Source organism: Piliocolobus tephrosceles, chromosome 12 (assembly GCF_002776525.5).
Source record: "Piliocolobus tephrosceles isolate RC106 chromosome 12, ASM277652v3, whole genome shotgun sequence".
NCBI lineage: Eukaryota > Metazoa > Chordata > Mammalia > Primates > Cercopithecidae > Piliocolobus > Piliocolobus tephrosceles.
Window position 1 is genome coordinate 72,536,321 of NC_045445.1, and position 24,740 is coordinate 72,561,060.

General features: G+C 37.1%; 1 protein-coding gene across 4 annotated transcripts in view; it reads right to left on the reverse strand.

Annotated features, from left to right (window-relative positions):
• Positions 1 to 15,065, reverse strand: part of LOC111536469 (protein CXorf21-like) — a 38,804-nt gene extending 23,739 nt beyond the window's left edge. For 2 of the 4 annotated variants that reach the window (XR_002729745.1, XR_002729744.1), the window contains exon 1: positions 14,861 to 15,065. Coding sequence is in view for 1 of the 4 variants with exons in the window: in XM_023202838.1 (XP_023058606.1) it covers positions 12,922 to 13,737 (816 nt within the window). In the remaining 3 variants the exon portion in view is untranslated. Of the gene's footprint in view, positions 1 to 8,233; positions 8,502 to 11,681; positions 13,779 to 14,860 lie in introns of those variants that run through there. The other 2 variants (XR_002729743.1, XM_023202838.1) reach the window with 2 other exon arrangements.
• Between the last annotated feature and the right edge of the window lie 9,675 nt (positions 15,066 to 24,740).

Consider the following 24,740-nt stretch of genomic DNA (forward strand, 5'->3'; position numbering starts at 1 on the left):
TTGACAGTATGGAGTCAGTTCTCTCTTTTAGGTGATATCCTAATCTTTGCCAATATTACATTCACTTAGAAAAGTAAACTTCTATAGCTATAGACTTTGCTGCTGAAACCTACCATAACTCTTCCACAAAGGTTTGTGCCAATCTCTCTACACTTTAATGTAATAGAAAGTACTGTGAATTAAACTTAAAAGTTTGTTTCTCTCATCTAGTATTTACAATATGATTTCTCATTAGAAATCATGCAGCTTAAATTTCCTGCTGTATCAGAAATATTTATTTTCAGAAATGTTACTTTAAATCAAAATGCTATGAAGTTTCTCAAACATTTGGAAACAGCCAGAGAAATCTTTCTCTTCATATATCCCTGTAGAACACACAAGTCTGTCACTCCCAGCAGAAAACAGTAACAACTTGTGTGGACTCTCATCTCTTATTTTACTTTCAGATGGTCCTATTAAGTAATCAGAAGGGATTTATTCAAAGTGTTTTTTAGGTTGGCAAAAATAAATATTTCCCCCATCCCAACCTCGAACATGATGATTAATTAATTCGTTAGAATTGTGCTGATGTTTATCAAAAGGATTTATATTAGTAGAATGTTTTACCACTTACCAAGTCTTCTCACCTCCGTTTAATTTTCATAAAATTCCTGTGATATAGTTGGGGCAAGTGTTGCTATCCTCATTTTCCAGATGAGGAGATTGAGACTGGGAGAAACAGTGTGTCTTGTCAGGCAGTTAGTGAGTGACTGAGTTGGAACATTATTAAAACATAAATATTCCCATTATGCATTCTTTGCTCTTTCTAGCTCTCTTTCCACCTGTTATATTACATGATTCACTTGTTTAACAGGATTGAAACAGGGATGTCTCTACACACCTACCACAGGAAAAAAAAAATCTCTAGTGGGCAATAGAGTCCCTAGGAGACAAATCTTTCTCCCCAGCTCTCCTTCAAGGTAATGACTCTATAAAATGGTACCTTGCATTTATAGTCTCCAGAATTATTGGTCTTTTCCTCCTTCATTGGATCTGTCAATTCTCTACCAACTGCTTTCAGATTCTGCTCAACTACTCTCTCTCTATCTTCCACATTCTCTCTGTTTTTTTTTTTTTTTTTTGCTGTTTTGTTAAATAACCCCAGGAAAAGTGTAGGATAGTTTTTAAGGCAGGGTTACGAGGATGCCCAGTTAAGTTTGGACTTCAGATTAATAATGAAATAATGTTTTAGTATTAGTGTGTCCCAAATATTGCATGAGGACATACTTTATACTAAAATGTAATTTGTTGATTATCTGAAATTCAAATTGAACCGAGTATCCTGTATTTTTATTTGATCGATCTGGCAACCCTAGTTAACAGCAGAGGTTCTGATGTCAAAATATCTTCATTTGAATACTGATTCTGATGAGCTGCATAATCTTGAACAAATTTTTAACTTTTCTCAATTTTAATTTCCTCCTGTCTAAAATAGGGGTAATAATATAATAAGGTTGTTGAAATAATTGAGATAATGTGAATAAAGCTCCTAGTAGAGTGCATACTGTTTGAATGAACGGAGGCAAGATGGTGCATTTCCGGGTTCTTCACCACCAACTTTTCCCGCGTGTGCAAAAATGCAGCCGGCGCGGGGGAAGGTGCACATCAACCGGGCATGCGCCAGGTGACGTCAATCCGAAGAGACCAAGATTTACCTGGTCGCACCTGCGGAACCCCCCCAACACGCCCGTGCCCCGCCTATTGCCCTCCCACTCCTAGAAAAGCGGCTCTTGGCCAGCGCGCACGCGTGGCCTTCCTCAGTCCCTCACTCCTGTCAGGACTGCAGGAACTCTGTCAGAGAGCTTCACCGGTTGACTCTCTTGGCCTCCTTTGCCAGAGGCCCCCACACCTTCTTCTCTGAAGCTAGGTGACCAAAAATAAATTTGCAGTTTTGCTCCTACCCTTGCCTACTCGCTGGTTCTTTTGTGCTCGCTCTGGTGGTCTTAGAAAAACAAATCACATACCACATAATAGATATTCCAAATGGTAACTATTATTATCACTGAATGACAATGAATAATAGCAGCACACTCCCTGCTAAACAGACAGGCATTTAATAGGTAATAATATTGTCAGTTCATGGGCAAAGCTCATTTAGAAAACTTCACATAGACAGATTTTTTCAGGGCATGGACACTTTTTTATAGCTGAGCCTTAAAGTATAAGTGTTTGAAACAGAAATACCTTCTTTTATGAAGCACAATGCACTATCAGTAGCTTTTAAGTTTTAGATGATATGTAAATCAGGAATAAATGCTCAGGATAATCAATATCCAGCATCCAAAATGTGGTCCTTTCAGATCACTTAGTATCTCAATTTGATCAACAGTTGTCAGGCAATAAATAATTCCATGTCAACCTGCATTTGTACAGTATATCAAGAAGCAAGTGGCCTTAAAGAAGCACACAGCAATAAAGATTGAAAACAAAGCAAAAGAGAATCAAGAAAGGTGAGTAAAAGTGAGGAAAGTCCAGTCAAAGTTTGAGATTCCAGAATAGGTCTTCATTTACTTAGAAACTGTATGAAAAAAGTGGGCCCAAGCCTAGGGATACTAGTGATATTGAGCAGGATTTTGAAATGGGTATCTCAATAATGAAGTACAAACAAGCAGAAATGAGACTCAAAATATTTAACAACTCATAGGGACAAGAAGTAACACAGGTAGTATTGGAGCTGAGTACTAGAGGCTCCATGTTTGCCTGTGTAGATGCTGGATCATGAGAAGATACAAAGGTTCAGAGGGAGAAGCCAGAGTTGCCAAGATTCGCATGATGGGAGGATTTGGAGGGTTGGGGCAGCAGCTTCATATCAGCTGCTATGGAAAGAGTTCAAATTGTTTAATGGCCATTAGAGCCACACTGGTGTACACCAACAAAATAGTCCTGGATACAAGATTCAGACTAGATTATGAACAGAACAAGCAGACAGAACTACCAGTGTGGAATGATCTAGAGCTGCATGCTTGTATTTCTCATATCCCTAATGTTGGATTGTGATGATTTACTATTGCTCTCTGCTTTTACATCATCTATACTATAAGCTCAGTGAAAAACAGGAATTGCATCATTTTTGTTCACCATTTATTCCTATTACCTATCACAGTGCTCAGTAAATATTTGTTTAATACATGAAGAGCCAATCAATTTTTCTTAATACATGGAGTGTTCTGAAGATATTTCTATTTATTTATTTATTTATTTATTTATTTATTTATTTATTTATTTATTTTTGTGAGCAACATGGCTGTTTATTTCACCTGGGTGCAGGTGGGCTGAGTCCGAAAAGAGAGTCAGCGAAGGGAGATAAGGGTGGGGCCGTTTTATAGGATTTGGGTAAGTAAAGGAAAATTACAGTCAAAGGGGGGTTGTTCTCTGGTGGGCAGGAGTGGGGGTTACAAGGTGCTCAGTGGGGGAACTTTTTGAGCCAGGATGAGCCAGGAAAAGGAATTTCACAAGATAATATCATTGCTTAAGGCAAAGACCGGTCATTTTCACTTCTTTTGTGGTGGAATGTCATCGGTTAAGGCGAGGCAGGGCATTTGCATTTCTTTTGTGATTCTTCAGTTACTTCAGGCCATCTGGGCGTATACGTGCAAGTCACAGGGGATGCAATGGCTTGGCTTGGGCTCAGAGGCCTGACATTCCTGCCTTCTTATATTAATAAGAAAAATAAAACAAAATAGTGTGAAGTGTTGGGGCAGCGAAAATTTTTTGGGCGTGGTATGGAGAGAGAATGGGCGGTGCTTCTCAGGGCTGTTTCAAGCGGGATTAGGGGCGGCGTGGAACCTAGAGTGGGAGAGATTAAGCTGAAGGAAGATTTTGTGGTAAGGGGTGATATTGTGGGGTCGTTAGAAGAAACATTTTTCATATAGAATGATTGGTGATGGCCTGGATGCGGTTTTGGATGAATTGAGAAACTAAATGGAAGATACAAGGTCCAAATAAAACAAGGAGAAAAATGGGTATTAAAGGACTAAGAATTGGGAGGACCCAAGACGTTCAATTAGAGAGTGCCCAAGGGGGTTCAGCGTAATTACTTGGTGGGCAAGTTTTGGGGCTCTATCCTTGAGTTGTTTCTGTTGTCATATACCAGGCCAGATTGATTTAGGTAAAAACAATACTCTTCATTTAAGAATATACAGAGTCCTCCTTTTTCAGCAGCGAGTAAGTCAAGGCTTCAGCGGTTTTGGAGGACAACTGCAGCTAAAGAGTCAACTTGGGCTGATAAAGGACTGATAAAGTTTGCGATATGTCTGTGATGCTAGCAGAGAAGTCGTTAGACAGGCTACGGAAGGTCATGACAGAGGTTGAAATGCCTGCTATTTTAATACTGAGAGCAATAGTGGAGGCAGAGAGTCCTAAACTGACCAGCAAGGGAATTAGTGGAATAACTCTTTTTTGTCGTGTCGGTGTCATGAGGGGAACAGGGAGCTCTTCGGTCCCATTTGCAAATTGAATTTTGAGAGTAAGGAAAACTAGTGTGCATGTGCCTGTCCAATTAGCAGGTAGACACATGTAGGTAGAGGATCCACAGAGGAAGAAGAGATCCTGTGTGGGACAAAACTGGCCAAATCGAGGAATTATGTCTGACAGAAGGGAAGAAATGACCGCAGTGGCCTTCTCAGATCCTGTGGGAAAGGCCTCTACTTATCCAGTGAAAGTGTCTATCTAGACTAAGAGGTATTTTAGTTTTCTGATTCGGGGTATGTGAGTAAAGTCAATTTGCCAGTCCTGGGCAGGGGTAAATCCCCAAGTTTGATGTGTAGCAAAGGGAGGGGGCCTGAGCAATCCCTGAGGGGTAGTAGAATAGCAGATGGAACACTGAGAAGTGATCTCCTTTAGGATAGATTTCCATAACGAAAAGGAAATGAGAGGTTCTGAGAGACGGGCTAGCGGCTTGTAACCTACATGAAAGAGGTTATGAAATAACGACAGAATAGAATGGGCCTGTGAGACTGGAAGGAGATATTTTCCTTGGTCTAATAACCATTTGCCTTGTGTGGGAAGAGATTGATAGGTGGAAGTTTCAGCGTGGGGAGTAGGTGGGAGTGGCCAATGTGAAGGAGGAAAATTGCCATGAGGAATAGAAGTTGGAAGCTAGCTGCTTTTTTAGGTAATTTATCAGCATAAGCATTGCCCTGAGCGATGGTTGCAGGGAGAAAATAGATTTTGGAAGTTATGAGAATTGTAGAGAGTTGAGCATAGTTTGTGATTTTTAGGGCCTCTAATAGTATTAAAGCAGTGGCAGCCACTGCACGCAGACATGAGGGCTAGGCTAAAACAGTAAGGTCAAGTTGTTTGGACAGAAAGGCTACGGTACACGGTCCCGGCTCTTGTGTAAGAATTCTGTCTGCACTAACCATGCCTAGGAAGGAAAGGAGTTGTTGTTTTGTAGAAGGGATTGGGGTTTGGGAGATTAGCCAGACATGATCAGCAGGGAGAGTAAGTGTGTATTTATGAGAATTATGCCGAGATAGATAACAGATGAGGAAGAAATTTGGGCTTGACTGAAGTAATGGGGGCTGTCTGTGAAGCCTTGTAGCAGTACAGCCTAGATAATTTGCTGAGCCTGATGGGTGTCAGGGTCAGTCCAAGTGAAAGCAAAGAGAGGCTGGGATGAATGAAGGGTGTAAAGGAATAATAAAGAAAGTATGTTTGAGATCCAGAGGCAAGACAATTTGGTTGATAAGGCATAGAGATCTTGAATTAACCTGTAAGGCTTGCCTGGTTTTAGGACAGGTAAAATGGGGGAATTGTAGGAGGAGTTTACACGCTATAAAAGGCCATGTTGTAGCAGGCAAGCAATAACAGGCTTTACTCCTTTTAAAGCATGCTGCAGGATGGGATATTGGCGTTGAGTGGGGTAAGGGTGATTGGGTTTAATGAAATGGTAAGGGGTGCATTATCAGTTGCCAAGGAGGGAGTAGAGATATCTTATACTTGTGGGTTAAGGTGGGGGGATATGAGGGGAGGATGTGAAGATGGCTTTTAACTGGGGGAAAAGGCAGCAATGAGATGTGGCTGTAGCCTAGGAATAGTCAGGGAAGCAGATAATTTAGTTAAAATCTCTCAGCCTAATAAGGGAACTGGGCAGGTGGGGATAACTAAAAAGGAGTGCATAAAAGAATGTTGTCCAAGTTGGCACCAGAGTTAGGGAGTTTTAAGAGGTTTAGAAGCCTGGCCGTCAACACCCACAACAGTTATGGAGGCAAGGGAAACAGGATCTTGAAAAGAAGGTAATGTGGAGTGAGTGTGCTCCGTATTGATTAAGAAGGGTACAGACTTACCCTCCACTGTGAGAGTTACCCAAAGCATCTGTGATGGTCCAGGAGGCTTCTGAGGTGATGGGGAAGCCTCAGTCTTCAGCCGCTAAGCTGAGAAGATCTGGGAAGGAATCAGTCAGAGAGCCTTGGGCCAGAGCTCCAGGGGCTCTGGGAGTGGCTGCCTGGCAAGTTGGAGAGTCCGATTTCCAGTGGGGTTCCGCTTAGATGGGACACAGCTTAGGAGGAATCCTGGGCTGCGGGCATTCCTTGGCCCAGTGGCCAGCTTTCTGGCACTTGCAGCAAGCTCCTGGGGGAGGAGGTTCTAGAGGAACCTCTGGCAGCTGCGGTTCAGGTGTTTGGAGTTGTGTGCTGGAGATGTGGCTGAGGTTTGTCTCACAGTAGAGGCAAGGAATTGCAACTCAGAAATAAGTTGCTACTTGGCTGCCTCTATTATTGTACACCTTGAAGACGAGGTTCATTAAGTCCTGTTGTGGGGCTTGAGGGCCGGAATTTAATTTTTGGAGTTTTATTTAATGTCAGGAGCAGATTGGGTAATAAAATAAAATGCATATTAAGAATAAAGCAGCCTTCTGACCTTTCAGGGTCTAGGGCTGAAAAGTGTCTCAGGGTTGCTGCTAAACGGGCCATGAACTGGGCTGGGTTTTTTATATTTGATGAAAAAGAGCCTAAATGCTAACTGATTTGGAAGAGGTCGGATAAAGAAAAAGGAACATTAACCTTGACTATGCATTTCGCTCTAGCCACTTTTTTAAAAGGAAATTTCTGGGCAGGTGGGGGAGGGTTAGTCATGGAAGGAAACTGTAAGCCAGAAACTAAGCCAGACCAGGTGTGAGGAGGGGAGGTGATAAAAGGATTACAGGATGGGGGAGTGGAGGCTGAGGAAAAATTGGGACCTAGCTCAACCTGGTGAGGAGGGGAGAGGTCGGATGGGTGTGTAGAAAAGGAAGATTAGAAAGACTCAGCGACGTTTGGAGTTGGGACTGACGGGACAGGCAGGAGGGAAAAAAGGAAGATTTGTGATGAGTTGCATTGGGAACAGAGACTAGGGAGGGACCGATGTGTAAAAGAATGCCTGGACATCAGGCACCTCAGATCGTTTGCCCATTTTGCGACAAGAATTATTTAAATCTTGTAGGATGGAGAAATCGAAAGTGCCATTTTCTGGCTATTTGGAACTACTGTCAAGTTTGTATTGGGGTTAAGAGGCATTGTAGAAGAAAATAAGGCATTTAGGTTTTAGATCAGGTGTGAGTTGAAGAGGTTTTAAGTTCTTGAGAACACAGGTTATGGAGAAGAAGGAAGAACGGAGGTTGGAAGGTTGCCCATGGTGAAGGAGGCAAGCCCAGATAAAAGAGAGAGTAGAGACACAGAGAGAAGGAGTTCGGGGGTTCTTGTCCTTCAGAAAAGCGGGAAAGGGGTCAGGGTGTGGAACTAAGGTATTGGGGCACAAAAATAAGAGGTCACGGTGCAAAAACAAGAGGGGGCACAAAAATAAGAGATCGGGGTTCTTGCCCCTCCCCCAGAAAAGCAGAGAAGGGGTAGAGACAGGGAGGGTGGGGGTTGGGGTGCTTGCCCCTCCCCCAGAAAAGCTGGACTTGCCACTTAGGGTGAAGGACCAAGGCAGGCATCCCTGCAGCGTGGTCAGACAACCCTGAAACGTGGGTGGGTAATCAGAGAGGCGTCCCTGCAATGATTAAACACCAAGGGAAGGCTGCCTTACCCAGTCCGTGACCGGTGCCGGCATTTTGGGTCCACGGATAAAACGTGTCTCCTTTGTCTCTACCAGAAAATGAAAGGAATTGAAATTAAGAGAAGGGAGAGATTCAAGGGTGGTGCCAAGATTGAAATGAAAAAGAGGTTAAGAGATAGTGAGAGAGGTTGAAGAAGAGAGTAAAAAAGGGGCCGCTTACCCGATTTAAAATTGGTGAGATATTCCTTGGGCTGTTGGGTCTGAGGACCAGAGGTCATAGGTGGATCTTTCTCACAGAGCAAAGAGCAGGAGGACAGGGGATTGATCTCCCAAGGGAGGTCCCCTGATCCGAGTTACAGCACCAAAATGTCATGCACATCCATGTGAAGAGACCACCAAACAGGCTTTGTGTGAGCAACATGGCTGTTTATTTCACCTGGGTGCAGGCGGGCTGAGTCTGAAAAGAGAGTCAGCCTCTGAAGGTATTTCTACATGAAAGACAGAAAGAAATGAAAACTCCTTTTTGGTTTTCAACTGACCTTGGAGATCTGCTACAGACACAAGCCGGTCCCATACCACTAAAACCCTTATAATATGAATTTCTAAACTTCTCTTAAGCGGAAGACTACAAGGATGTTATACAATTACATGACTTCCCTAAAGTAAAGCTGAACACTTAAATGAAAGAGGTAGAACCACACAAGTCCCTGGGATCCTGTGTTGTTAAACTTTTTCAATTCTATTCAAAATCTATTTAGCAGAAGTGGGTTCAGTTTACAATTATTAGGATACATAGCTGGGAGTGGTGGTTAACACCTGTAATCCCAGCACTTTGGGAGGCCGAGGTAGGCGGATCACTTGAGGCCAGGAGTTCGAGACCAGACTGGCCAACATGATGAAACCCTTTCTCTCCAAAAAAAAAAAAAAAAAAAAAAAAAAAAAAAGGAAAGAAAAAGAAAGAAAAAAAAGAAAGGAAAAGAAAAGAAAAGAAAAACCAGGCATGGTGGTGGGTGCCTGTAATCCCAGCTACTCAGGAGACTGAGAGATAAGAATTGCTTGAACCCGGAAAGTGGAGGTTGCAGTGAGCCGAGATCGCACCACTTAACTTCAGCCTAGGAGACAGTGAGAGTTCATCCCACAAAAAAAAAAAAAAAAAAAAAAAAAGAAAAAAAAAGATAAATCGTATATTCAGGAAAAGACTTTGGTCACTTTCAGACAAAACCAAGGTCTTTCACAATTTATTTTTTTCATAGTAAACTGCCACCACTCATTTGGGGAAATATAACCAGAACTATTGAGAAATTCCGTAAGCTACAAGTTTCTCAGCTTTAAATAGAAATAGCAGAACAATTCAAAGACAGCTTCCCATAACAATGATTCAGTATTTTTTAAGTTGCAGTCAATATACTTTAATTTATTTCACATTGCTTTACAGATATGATCTTAAATGTAATTATTTAGAGACTATTTCATAAAACTCCAAGTTATGGTGTATATTTATACCCTAACAAATACTGAACCAATGTGTAATAATAAGGCCATTTTCACAAATTTACTAGACCTTGAGGAAAAGAACATAACAATGTAATTGGGGAGCAAAAGCTCCAAATTGCCCCTGGGGAATAAAAGGACACCTAGCTTAATTTTAACACTGTGATAACTATTTTGCTTTCGAATTACTATTTCATTTTTCATGGATTTTCACACATACATAGTTGATTGGTTAAATTTCCATGCAAATGACTAGTTATGAAAACATTAAACCACACTTAATTTGATTTAATGGATATCTGTTGATATTAATTTGTTGATTTCTTTCTTCGTTGGCTAGAAAAAATCATTCCTTTAACTACACAGTTATTCCAGTTTATCCTACACACTAATTCACATCAAGTCACCTCTCCACCCTTCATCCACGTGTACATCATGTAATAATGCTAAGTTAGCCATTTACCTCTTAAAAGTAAAATTATTTATGAAAATATTTCTTTAATTTTTTAACAGGAAAATAAATTCGTGGTATTTGATACCTCCATCCCTCAAGCAGGAACTATTTACTTTGTTTCTCCATTTCCAAAAACAAGTTTTAGTAAGACCCAGAAACTCTGCTTAAAATCTTGAATGGACCCTCACAGTGTCAGATCAAGTCTTAATAACCTCGGGGAGACTGGCTTCTTTTGAGGACTAACCTATGAGACAAAATGAGCCTGAAAATTCCAGGAGTACAGTATAGAGGACACTCTATACAGTACAGTTTGAAGGACACTCCTGACAGAAAACTACCTTAGACTTTGTCAAATCTACTTTGGGACTCACAATAGTGACCTGAAATCCAAAGACGGGGTGTAAATTAAACTCCATGTAAGCAGGGAACAACATTGTATTCAACATCTTTCATAACCTCCTTGACTTTTTTTTCCTACCAGAAAACATGATGATCCTCCCCAACGACTGAATCATTTACATTTCATATATTCATAGAAGCACAAAACTAATACTTTCAACTTCTGCAAATGTGAGACAAAAAGAAATTTATTATTCCATACATTTCAAAAAATGTTTTGGAAGGGAACATTGTGGTCATATGAATAATACCGATGGTGAAAAACAGAATGAAGAATGACTACTTAAAGCCAAACTGTGATAAATCACAATGTCATATGCATATTTCATTCCAGCACTAAAGTCGGTAGGTATGAGGTCAGGATAAAACATAATACCAAATTCATCATCCTTCCTTACTTAAGAATTGCATTATATTTTTAAACCATTTTAACCATAAGTATCTTTAGATGATAAATATTTTGATGACACAGATAAAGAGGGGGAAATTTTAAATATGAGAGTGTAATTAAATGTATTTATAAATTTGATAAATACTAAATACTGTGGCTTTTTATATGATACTATGTAATTTCAATACTTTATGAATATAACTGCTTCATAAAGTATTAATACATATTACTGTACCTAAGAAAACCATTCACACTAGTGATACTGTCCCATGACATTTAATTCACTTTTGTAAATTTTGACATTAATATTTCATGATTTTAGTAACTCTTCTATTAAAATGCTGAAATTTAACAGCATAAAAGAGAATACACATACAACTGTTTTTCAGTATCCAGAGATACTGAGTCAGTTTTTCCAAAACTCTTACTCATTGTCTCTTCAGAATCAAATGTCTAAATGATAAAAATTGATTGGGACAGTTATGGTAGAGGATTGTGTGGAAGGGAGCAATAAAGAGAAAAACAGACGACAAATCAGGGAGGCCAGGCGCGGTGGCTCAAGCCTGTAATCCCAGCACTTTGGGAGGCCGAGACGGGTGGATCACGAGGTCAGGAGATCGAGACCATCCTGGCTAACACGGTGAAACCCCGTCTCTACTAAAAAATACAAAAAAAAACTAGCCGGACGAGGTGGCGGCTGCCTGTAGTCCCAGCTACTCGGGAGGCTGAGGCAGGAGAATGGTGTGAACCTGGGAGGCGGAGCTTGCGTGAGCTGAGATCCGGCCACTGCACTCCAGCCTGGGTGATAGGGAGACTCCGTCTCAAAAAAAAAAAAAAAAAAAAAAAAGAAGAAGACAAATCAAGGGTACTTATTATTAGTTCACATACATTTGAAGAGGGTGAAAATAAACTAAGTATTGTGTCATCATAAAGAACAAGCTATTAGTGCATTATGGTGACTCATTCTACAAGAGTTAATCAAAGACCAAGAAAAAATTGGAAGGCAATATGTGATTGTCAATGAACAAATCTTATTAATGCATAACGCAATCATAAGAATTCTATGACAGAAATTAATACCATTTTATTTTACAACACACAAGTGCATGCCGATCATCTTCCTATTTCTATTAAAAGTGTGGAGGCTTCTTTCCAAGTCTGCAATAAATTATACTGTTACTTTAGATATATTTTGTCAATGTATTTAATTTAGATTCGAAAATTTCCATAATACACTGCTGCCTTTCACTCTAAGCCAGGATCATGATTGAGGATAATCTGATGTATAAATAAGTTGCTGAGAGCCTTTTTATTTCTAAATGGTGGTACTCTACTTTCTTCACTCTACCTGTATGTTTTGTTTCCTCCCATCCCTAAAAGCAATCAGAGATAACAGTGATATAAAACAGTTAATGCTCATTCCAGGTAAGTTCCAAAGCACCAAGTTTCAATACAAATGGTACTTACGAATTTTCCATTTTTCCTTAAGCCCCCCCTTCCATGTTTCTTTCAAATATCATTTAAATTTGACTTCTGTTTAAAGTATTTCCTTTTCTATGTCCCCATACTCAATCTTGATATACAGATATCCACATATAAATATCCAGATATACATATCCATATCCATAACTACATATCATAATTTCCCCTAGACTATTTTGATTGTCAGTATCAATGCAATTTTGTGGGGAAATAAATGTCCCTCTCTGATATACCTTCTAGTTGTCCTCAGTATCTTAGAGCAATAATCCACTCCTCATCCCATTTTTGTTGTAAATAAAGCTGTGTGACACTGAAGTAATTGATTTAAGGTGCCAGTGAAAATTAAATAGGTAAACACACATAAAGTTTAATCTGGCAACAATTAAAATATCAACACATTAAGAACATGCACTCAAAAATGTAGTTACTATAGTTGTCTCCTACAAGAATTCAGATGTACCATGGGCCAAATCATTTCTCAAAAACTATAATAACCACACCCCAAAGAAGGCTAGATGTGACATGATAAACCAGAGAAAACTCTTGTTATTACAGTCCCTTAAGTATGTCCAAACAACCTACATTTGGTTTCTATTGTAGATGTCATAGAAGTTCCCTAATTGTCTGGTTTGATATTTGTAAGTTAGGAGTACTGAATTCAGAACTGTTTCCATGAGAACTGTTACAGAGATTACATAGTGATAGAGTGTAGGATAGCTTCCTGATCTTTCCATAACTCAATGTTCTGGTCTTGAGAGATTTGAAGGCTGGTGTAATTTACATTATTCATCAGCAAATTTAAAGCCATAAGATTGGTTATAGAGTGGCATCTGGTGAGATTTTCTTCCAATAATTGTTTGTAGAGCTCGTCCACCTTTCTTTCCATATAAGTATTAAGCATGGAATTAGAGAGGGGCTGTTTTTGAAACAACATACTTTTTTCTTGGCTTTCATCCCCGTTCAATAATTTTGAGGTAGGTAATGTCTCTAGAGGCCCAATGACAGGAGAATGACCCAGTGGCATACCAACTGAAAACAAAAGGGGACCATTAAAAACATCATTATGTGTGTGTTCCATAAAGCAGTCTAAATCACATATGTTCTTCATGTCGTCACCTCCAATCTGTAGGTCAGGATAATTGTGGCAAATACTCATACACAACCATGATCTACATAAATCTGGTTGTCTTTGATCATGTTGTTCTCTCTGTGAAATGGGCAACGCAACTGACACATTTCCTGGAAGAGGTATACCTTTGCATTTTGCTACAGTTGTTTCATCCACAGATTTTATTTGATCTGTATCATCATTTTGCTCTGTTACACTTTCTTTCATAGCTGTTTCTTGATTTTCCATCTCAGCAGAGGAAAGTGAATTTTCTTCTCTATCTAAAATCTTCTTTTTCCAAGTTTCCTTTTCAGTCTTCTTACATATAAATGGTTTGCAAAATTTTGCATATTTCTGTTCTTTGTATAGAAGATCAATTAAGAAAGCTTTTCCAAGCATTTTGTTAGACAAGTTTTACAAAGTAAGTGCCTAGTATATTCCTGTAATATAAAATAACTCATTAAGGCAATGTACATTTAAAATGTCAAATAACGATTTATCTCCTACGTGAAACAAAAGTAATTTAGGGAGGCAGTGTTGCTGAAAGGATAGGAAATAGGACCAGGAATAAGGAAACCTGGGTTTCCGTTCTGCCATGAACTTTTAACATAAGCTAATTTATTTAACATTTTGCGATCTCAAATTTTTCAGCAATTAAATGATGATACTGCACATCATTTAATGACTCTTCACAGGATTATTGTCAGTATAATATTATATAGTGCACATGAAAGTGTTAGAAGTACAAACATACAAATGTATAATTATTACATTCAACTATGTCTAAGGGTGTATTTAGAAATGATAAATTTTCTATCTTCAAAGAGTCTGGTTAAAATGAAGGTTGCTGTCAAGGAATTGGTTTTAACTATCCTTTTATTTAATGTCATTTGAGTCACAGATTGAAATGAATTACTATACCTTAGAACATATATAAGATGTGGAAATTTATATATAGTTTGGACTGATGCAAATTTGTTGATTGAAAACATAAATATAGCCACTTTACTTTTTGAATAATGTAGATGAATAGTTATGATTTCTGTGGTGAGAGCTATGTGAGATAATGCATTTGTTAATTAGCTAGATTTAACCACTCCAAAATGTTGTACATAATAAAAGCATACAACGTTCTCTGTCAATTTAAAAAATAATGTAAATGTAAATACGTTTGTCAACTTCATTACCAATCTTTTTTTCTTTTTCTTTCCCTTTCCCTCCCTCAACTCCTTCTCACTTTCTTCTCCTCTCTTCTTTTGTATTAAAATCTTACTTAGCACTTATTGCACACTTTTCTGTGGCTCTTCAGTGCAACTGGCAATCTTTAGACTTCCAATTTTCTCTATAAACACTATAAAAGCATGAAAGAAAAAAGCAGACTTGATTCAAGACACAATTTTCCTCTTATAAGACAACACTCTTTGTTGTAACTGTTTCCAAGAAATGCATTTATATTCATATTTAAAGCCTACTGTGAAGAAAATAAAAAAAGAACTAAAATATGTAAGATTTTTAGACTTACCTTTTTCAAATATCAGGATACCTAAAGATTTGTTTTTCTGAGACTCCAACAGTGCAAACACAGAAGAAATCCTGTTTGGCTCATGTAGTTTTCATATTTCATTTACTCTTCAGAAATAAAGCTTTAATCACACAAATTGTTCTGCTTTCCACTCACACCCTGGGACTGAACCAAACTAATAAGAAAATGACATGGATTGATCACATGTACAGTATGGCAATGATCCAAAAGAGGATCTTGAAAGTGTTTATTCAAGTTTTCAGTGACAATGAGAACGGGAAAATGTTAATAGCACTAGCTTTTTTTTCATACACGTTAAGGTAGATACAAAGTTATTTTAATTTTTAAAAAATATTTATAGATTCATGGGGTACATGTGCAGGTTTGTTATCATTGTTGCCATAACAGAATACCTGAGTCTGAGTAATTTATAATGAAAATAGGTTTATTTACTTCACAGTTCTGCATGATGGGAAGTTCAAGGGCATGGCTTTGGCTTCTGTTGAGGGATTTCATACTATGTGGTCATAACATGGCAGAGAAGGTCAAAGGGGAAATAGACACGTACAAAGAGGCAAAACCCAAAGGATATTATGGCTTATATTAACAGCCCAGTTTTGAGGTAATGAACCCATTTCCATGAGAACTAAACTAATCCATTCCCATAAGAAATAATTCAGTCTCACCAGAGAGAGAACTCATTGACTACTGTCAGAATAGCACTAAGCCATTCATGATGGATCATCCCTCATGATCTAAACACCTCTCACTAGTCTCCACTTCTCAACACCGCCACATTGGAGGTTAAATTTCAAGATCAGTTTTGGTAGGAATAAACAAACCATATTCAAACCATAGCAATCAGTTTCTAAAAGTAGACATAATGTTTTATTCATAATAGTATTCTCATTCTCTAACGAAGTGCCTGCTACATAGTATACAGTTAAAAATATGGGTGAAATCAGTGAATAATTATAATCACTATTGACAGTAGCACTTTACAGCTTAAACATTATAAAATGTAGAGAATTTGATTTTAAGACTGAGTTTTTTGATGACCCAGAATGTCTTCTTCCTTAATTATATATTCCCAAAGCATATCATGGTGGCAGATACATTGTAGGAAACAACAAAAAAAAGTAGAATTGAGTTGCAATGTCCATTGGCCATTAACCAATGCCCCATTTGCTGAGGAGTCAGTCATTAAATCAGATGCCAATTTGTGTTTTTCCCACCTCCACTCCAAGCTAGTTATTATAAATTTAATAAACACACGCTTCCCCAATTCTTCCACTTAACACTTTACTAACACTTAGAAACAGTTTATATCACATGTGATCTGTATATATTTCCAATATATATAGTAAAAAAAAACTGAAAGGAAATGAAACTATCTACTATTTCGTTCAAGTATCATCAACGTAAACAAATCTGTTTGATTATTTTAACTGAGTTCACCTCTTCTAGCCAGTCCAGAAACTGTCAGTGCAATTCTTCATTTGACTTATTTTTACTGATGGAGTTGATAAAACCAACACAAGTATCAAAATTCTTTGTGAATAAAGAGCTAGATTAAAATTATACAAGATAAATAGTTGAGGTAAAATATGTACCTTCTCTGCTTTGTTTATCTAATTTACTTGCTTGTAGTATTTGCCTTAAAATTCTATTTCAAAGTTTAGACTTTCTGCTGCCACAGAAACTGTAGCATTCAGTAAGACCAGGATGTAATTTTTAAATTTAGTAAAAAAAAAAGTGTTTGTGCCCAAAAATTTGACTTTATAGTCAGTGTTCAGGAATGTATTTATTTTATATATGGTCATCTAAAGAGAATTCAGGGGTAGAGAGAGGCAGGAAAAATGGTTCCTTTCAGTCTCACTTTAAGAGGAATGGCAGTGAGTGGCAAAAACATAGATTTTAGAGTTATTAATATTTAGAGAACTGCTATTTCCCAGCTGTGTAACCCTGGGAAGGTTGCATAATTTCAGTTTCTCCATCAAAACTGTAGAGATAATAAAATCTACAGTATTAGTCAAGGTTCTCCAGATAAACAGATAGATATGTAAATAGCTATATACATATAAATCTCTCTCTATATAAATATCGGTATCTATATATCTATGGGCGTAGATATATAGAGATAGCTATATCTATCTTCATATATGTGCTATATGCATATCTATGTTCATATAGATACCTATACATCTATAAAGACATACATCTATGCATCTATGTATATTGCTCAATGTCTACATATCAAAAAGGATATATATTTATGTAGATATATAAGATATGCATGTATTTCTATCTGTATTTTATATATATGTCTATATATACATATATAGCAAGAGAGAAAGAAAAGAGTGATTCATGTAAGAAATTAATTTAAAAGATACATTTTAGGCAACTGGCTTACACAATTGTGAAGGCTGGCAAGTTTGAAATCTGCAGAGCAAGCTGATCAGCTGAAAATTCCAGAAAGAGTTTATGTTGTAGTCTTGAGTCTGTAAGCAGTCTGGAAGCAGAGTTGCTGCTTCCTCACTGGGCCTCAACCTTTTTCTCTTAAGGCTTTCACGATTGAATGGGGTCTGCTCACCTTTATGAAGGGTAATCTGTTTTACAACGTCTATTAATTTAAATGTTAATCATATCTAAAGAACACCTTTACAGGAACATCTGGACTGGTGTTTGACCAAACTACTAGGCATCATAGTCTAGTTGGCACATAAAATTAACTCTCGTACCTACTTTTCAGGGCTATTGTGAAGATTAAGTGAAATTACCTATGCAGAGTACCTAGCAGAGTGCCCAGAGTAGGCGCACAACTTTCGTGATGCCCATTCATGATAACACAATTGGGACTTGGATTTTAAAAAATGGAGAAGAGAAAGGTGTTCTATATAAGTTCTATACCCATTGTACTTTACTCAAAAGTAGGAGAAGGAAAATGAAAGTGCTAGAAACATGTGCCCGTTACTGTCTCTCTGCCCCTTCTGCTACATTACTCGAGTAGTAATACAAATTAAAAGCTCAAAGATTTTTAAAATATCAGTCAGTTAAGTGATTTTGTAGGTCAAAACTTTTAAACTTGTGTACAAAATAAGATTTACTTTATTGTCAAAGGCAACCATGCTGAGCTTTTGTAATGGAAGAGTGAGGAACATGGCAGTCTTTGATACAACAAAACAATTCAACAATGAAAATTATTTAAAACATAAGTTAAAGTTTCTGAAAGTTTTCCCTAAGGGCGTAGAGCAGTACTGTCATAAGGAAATGACACAAGATGGTAACTCAATTCCACAGAAATAAATGGAAAGCCAAAAGGGGAAATAAGAGTATACATATTATAAAATCCCTATATTTGTGTTCTGCTCTCTTCTCATAGTCCCTTTAAAAGACATAATATATAATGCTATAATTAAAACAATGTACTTATGGATTTGTAATATATATAGATGCAATATGTATAATTATAATAGCATGAAAATGGTAAAAGGGGACAGAGTTTATAGGAGTAAACTTTCCATACTTCACTGAAATTAAGTTAATATGAATCTGAAGGAAATTTTGATAAATTAAAATGCGTATTGTAACCCCTAGACAGAAACACTAAGAAAATAACTAAAAATACAATTTTAAAATAATCAACAGAATTAAAAGGTTACACTAAAAATATATCCAATTAACTTAAAAGAAGACAGTAGAGAAGAAACAAAAATGACATGAGACAGAAAACGAAAAGCAAAATCACAGATGTCAATCCAACTATATCAATAATAACATTAATGTCACCAGGTTGAACAATCCAATCTAAAAACAGATAACATCACAAAAAAAAACAACATCCAATTTTATACTTTCTATGACACACACTCTAAATTCAAAGATAATAACTGGTTGAAAGTGAAAGGATGAAAAACAACAATAAGATGAGTGACTATACTTATATCACAGAAGATAGATTTTAAACTAACAATAAAAGTTATTTAGAGAGAAAGAGGGACATTTCATAATGGGTTGTTACATAATGAAAAAGGGTTCAATTCAACAAGAAAACTTAACTATTCTAAATATATATATACCCAAATTCGGAAAACTCCGATTCATAAAACAGGTACACAGAGACTTATGAAGAGATGTAGATTATGATACAACGATATTAAAAGACATCAACACCCCACTGACAATGTTTCAGACCATCAAAGCAGAAAACTAATAAAGATATTTTGGATTTAAACTCAACGCTTGAACAACTGAATATAATAGACATCTACAGAATACTCCACCAAATAAGAATGGGATGCACGTTCTTCTCATCTGCATGCAGTACATGCTGTAAGATTGATCACATGCTTGACCATAAAACAAGTCTCAATAAATTAAAAAAAAAATCAAACCATATCACTCACATTCTAAGACCAACGTATAACAATAATAGAAATCAACACTAAGAAGATCTCTCAAAAACAAACAATTACATGGAATTAAACAATGTGCTTATAAATGACTGTGGGTAAAAAACAAAATTAATGGAGAAATCAATAACTTATTTGAAACTAATGAAAAAAGAGTCACAACACACTAGAATTGTTGGAACAGAGCTAAAGCAGTGTTAAGGGGTAAGTTTACAGCACTAAACACGTCAAAAAGTTAGAAAGATCTCAAAGTAACAACCTACCATCAAACCTGGAGGAACTAGAAAAACAAGAGCAAACCAACCCCAAAGCTAGCAGGGGAAAATAAATAACCAAACTCAGAGGAAAACCAAATAAAACTGAGATGCAAAAATTCATACAAAGATCTAAAAAACCAAAAGTTTGTTCTTTCAAAGAATATGCAAGATTGATAGTCTGCTAGTTCAATTAACAAAGAAAAAAATTAGAGAAGATAAAAATAAATTTTATCAGAATGGAAAAAAGTGACATTACAACTAATCCCATAGAAATATGAAAAAAAAAAAATCAGAGATTATAGCAAACACCTCTATGCACATAAATTAGAAAACCTAGAAGTTGTTTTTGGAAACACACATCCTCCCAACATTGAACCATGAAAAACTTGATACCCTGAGTAGACCAATAACAACTTCTGAAATTGAATCAGTAGTAAAAAAAAAAAAAAACACCTACCAAGCAAAAAATAAAGCCCTAGATCAGATGAATTTACAGCTGAATTTGACCAAATGTGCCAGGAAGAGCTAGTACCAATCCGACCAAAATTATTCCAAAAAATCAAGGAGGAGGGGCACCTCCCTAACTCATTCTATGAAGTCAGCACCATTAAGATACCAAAACATCGCAGAGACACAATAATAGAAGGATACTTCAGGCCAATACCCTTAATGAACATACACATAAAAATCCTCAACAAAATAGTAGCAAACCAAATTGAGCACCACAACAAAAAGTTAATACCTCGTGATTAAATAGGCTTCACTACTGGGATGCAAGGTTGATTCAACATATGCAAATCAATAAATGCGATTCACCACAAAACAGAATTAAAAACAAAACCATGTAATCATCTCAATAGATGCAGCTAAGACTTTTGATGAAATACAACATCACTTCATATTAAAAATCCTCAACAAATTAGGCACTGAAGGAACATATATCAAACTAATTACAGCCATCTATGAAAAACCCACAGTCAACATCATGCTGAATGAGCAAAAGCTGGAAGCATTCCCTTGGAGAACCGGCACAATGCAAGGATACCCTCTCTCACCACTCCTGCTTAACACACTACTGAAAGTTGTAGCCTGAGCAATTAGGCAAGAGAAAGAAATAAAAGGCACCCAAATAGAAAAAGAGTAAGTCACACTATCTCTCTTTGCAGATGATTTGATTCCATCACTAGAAAATGCTAAAGACTCTGCCACAAGGCTCCTAGAACTGAACAATGACTTCAGTTGAGTTTCAGGATACAAAATTAATTAGCGTTTCTATATGACAATAACATTCATGTTGAGAACCAGATCAATAATGCAATCCCATTTGCAATAGCCACAAAAAGAATAAAATATCTAGGAATACATCCAAACAAGAACATGAAGGATCTCTACATTGAGAACTACAAAACAGTGCTGAAAGAAACAATTGGATAACACAAACAATTGGAAAAATATTCCATGGTCATGTATGGGAAGAATTAATATCATTTAAGTGGCCATACTGCCCAAAGCTATCAATATATTCAATGCTATTCTTATCAAACTACCAATGCCATTTTCCACAGAAGTATAGAAAGCAATTTCAAAATTTACATAGAACCAAAAAAGAGCCTCAATAGTCAAAGCAGTCCTAAGCAAAAAGAGCAAAGCCATAAGCATCACACTTACTAACTTGAAACTACACTACAAGGCTAATGTAACCAAAGCAGCATAATACTGTTACAAAAACACATCCATGGACCAATGGAACAGGAGACGGAACCAAGATATACAGCTGTACACTTACAACCATCTGATATTTGACAAAAGTGACAATGACAAGTAATGGGGAAAGGACTTCCTATACAATAAACTGTGCTTTGATAACTGGATAACTATATGCAGAAGATTAAAATTGGACCCCTTTCTTTAACCACATACAAAAATCAACTCAAAGTGGATTAAGGATTTAAGCATAAGACCTCAACCTATAAAAACCCTAAATGAATACCTAGGAAATACTTTTCTCAACATAGGTCTTGGCAAAGATTTTACGACTAAGTCCCAAAAAGCAATTGTAACAAAAACAAAAATTGACAAAACTAAAGAGCTTCTGCACAGCAAAAGAAACTATCAACAATGTAAACAGACTACATACAAAATGGGAGAAAATATTTGTAACTATGCATCTGACAAAGGTGTAATATCTAGAATCTATAAGGAACTGAAACAAATCAAGAAGCAAAAACCAAATAGCCCCATTTACAAAATGGTCAAAGGACATGAGCAGACACTTCCCAAAAGAAGACTATTTAAAGCAGCTATTAAATACATGAAAACATTCACAACACCACTAATCATCAAAGATCTGCAAATCAAAACCACGGTGAGATACCATCTCACACCAGTTAATATGGCTATTATTAAAAAGTCAAAAAATAACAGATGCTGCCTAGGCTTGTGGTGAAAAGGAAATGCTGGTGGGAATTGTAAATTAGTTGGTGGGAATGTAAATTAGTTCAGCCACTGTGGAAAGCCATTTTGAGATTTCTTCAACAACTTGAAACAGAACTAGTATTCAAACCAGCAATTACATTACTGGATATACATCTAAAAGAAAATATATCATTCTACAAAAAAGACACATGCAGTCATATGTTCGTTGCAGCATTATTAACAATAGCAAAGAAAGGAAATCAACCTAGATGCCCTTCAACAGTGGCCTAGATTTAAGAAAATGTGGTACATTTAGACCCTGGAATACTACACAGTCATAAAAATAATTAAATCATGTCCTTTGCAGAAACATGGATGCAGCTCGAGGCCATCATTCTAAGTGACCTAACACAGGAACAGAAAACCAAATATCACATGTTCTCACTTATAAGTGGGAGCTAAACACTGAGTATACAAGGACACAAAGTTGAGAACAACAGACACTGAGGACTAGTAGGAGAGGATAGTGAAAGTGGGTTGATAGTTAAAAAACTAATTATTGTGTACTATACTCACTCCCTGAGTGACAGAATAATTCCTCCAGCAAACCCAGTTAACATGCATTTTACCCATGTGACAAATGGGTAAAGCACATGTAGCTCCTGAACCTACTTTAAAATTAAAAAAAGAAAAAAGAAAAAGAAAAAGCTTTTAGGTAAAACCAACTTAATACATGCGGAAAACATATATGTCAAACTAATATTTCACTTACGGGCAAAAGATTGACATGAGTAAATAAATAAATTGGGAACAAGACAAGGATTTATGCTCTAGAAACTTACTTTCAACATTGTAATCGAGGTTCTAACCAGGCCAGTGAGGCAAGAAATACAATGTAACCAGGTCAGAAAGGAAGTAAAAGTTTCTTCCTTTGCAGATGACAGGATTTTGTATTAATATATAAAATACCTTAAAGAATCCACAAGAAAACCTATGAGAAGTAATAAACCAATCCAACAATGTTGCAAGTTACAAAATGAAAATACAAACATCATATGTAAATACAGTGATCACGTGCGTTTATGGACACTGGATAGATATTAAGAAATCTAAATTAATATTGATAAAACAATTCTACTTATAATAGCAGCAAAAAGAATAAAATGTTTAGAAATAAATTTAACAAAAAAAGGTGAAGTATAAACTCTGCAAACTAAAAACCATTGATGAAAGCAACTTACGGGCTCTTTTTTTGGTTCCATATGAACTTTAAAGCAGTTTTTTCCCGTATTGCCAAGACAATCCTAAGTCAAAAGGACAAAGCCGGAGGCGTCACGCTACCTGACTTCAAACTATACTACAAGGCTACAGTAACCAAAACAGCATGGTACTGGTACCAAAACAGAGATATAGACCAATGGAACAGAACGGAGCCTTCAGAAATAATGCCACACATCTACAACCATCTGATATTTGACAAACCTGAGAAAAACAAGAAATGGGGAAAGGATTCCCTATTTAATCAATGGTGCTGGGAAAATTGGCTAGCCATAAGTAGAAAGCTGAAACTGGATCCTTTCCTTACTCCTTATACGAAGATTAATTCAAGATGGATTAGAGACTTAAATGTTAGACCTAATACCATAAAAACCCTAGAAGAAAATCTAGGTAGTACCATTCAGGACATAGGCATGGGCAAGGACTTCATGTCTAAAACACCAAAAGCAACGGCAGCAAAAGCCAAAATTGACAAATGGGATCTCATTAAACTAAAGAGCTTCTGCACAGCAAAAGAAACTACCATCAGAGTGAACAGGCAACCTACAGAATGGGAGAAAATTTTTACAATCTACTCATCTGACAAAGGGCTCATTTCCAGAATCTACAAAGAACTCAAGCAAATATACAAGAAAAAAACAAACAACCCCATCCAAAAGTGGGGAAAGGATATGAACAGACATTTCTCAAAAGAAGACATTCATACAGCCAACAGACACATGAAAAAATGCTCATCATCACTGGCCATCAGAGAAATGCAAATCAAAACCACAATGAGATACCATCTCACACCAGTTAGAATGGCAATCATTAAAAAATCAGGAAACAATAGGTGTTGGAGAGGATGTGGAGAAATAGGAACACTTTTACACTGTTGGTGGGATTGTAAACTAGTTCAACCATTATGGAAAACAGTATGGCGATTCCTCAAGGATCTAGAACTAGATGTACCATATGACCCAGCCATCCCACTACTGGGTATATACCCAAAGGATTATAAATTATGCTACTACAAAGACACATGCACACGTATGTTTATTGCGGCACTATTCACAATAGCAAAGACTTGGAATCAACCCAAATGTCCATCAGTGACAGACTGGATTAAGAAAATGTGGCACATATACACCATGGAATACTATGCAGCCATAAAAAAGGATGAGTTTGCGTCCTTTGTAGGGACATGGATGCAGCTGGAAACCATCATTCTTAGCAAACTATCACAAGAAGAGAAAACCAAACACCGCATGTTCTCACTCATAGGTGGGAACTGAACAATGAGCTCACTTGGACTCGGGAAGGGGAACATCACACACTGGGGCCTATCATGGGGAGGGGGGAGGGGGAAGGGATTGCATTGGGGAGTTATACCTGATATAAATGATGAATTGATGGGTGCTGACGAGTTGATGGGTGCAGCACACCAACATGGCACATGTATACATATGTAACCTGCACGTTATGCACATGTACCCTAGAACTTAAAGTATAATAAAAAAAAAAAAAAAAAAAAAA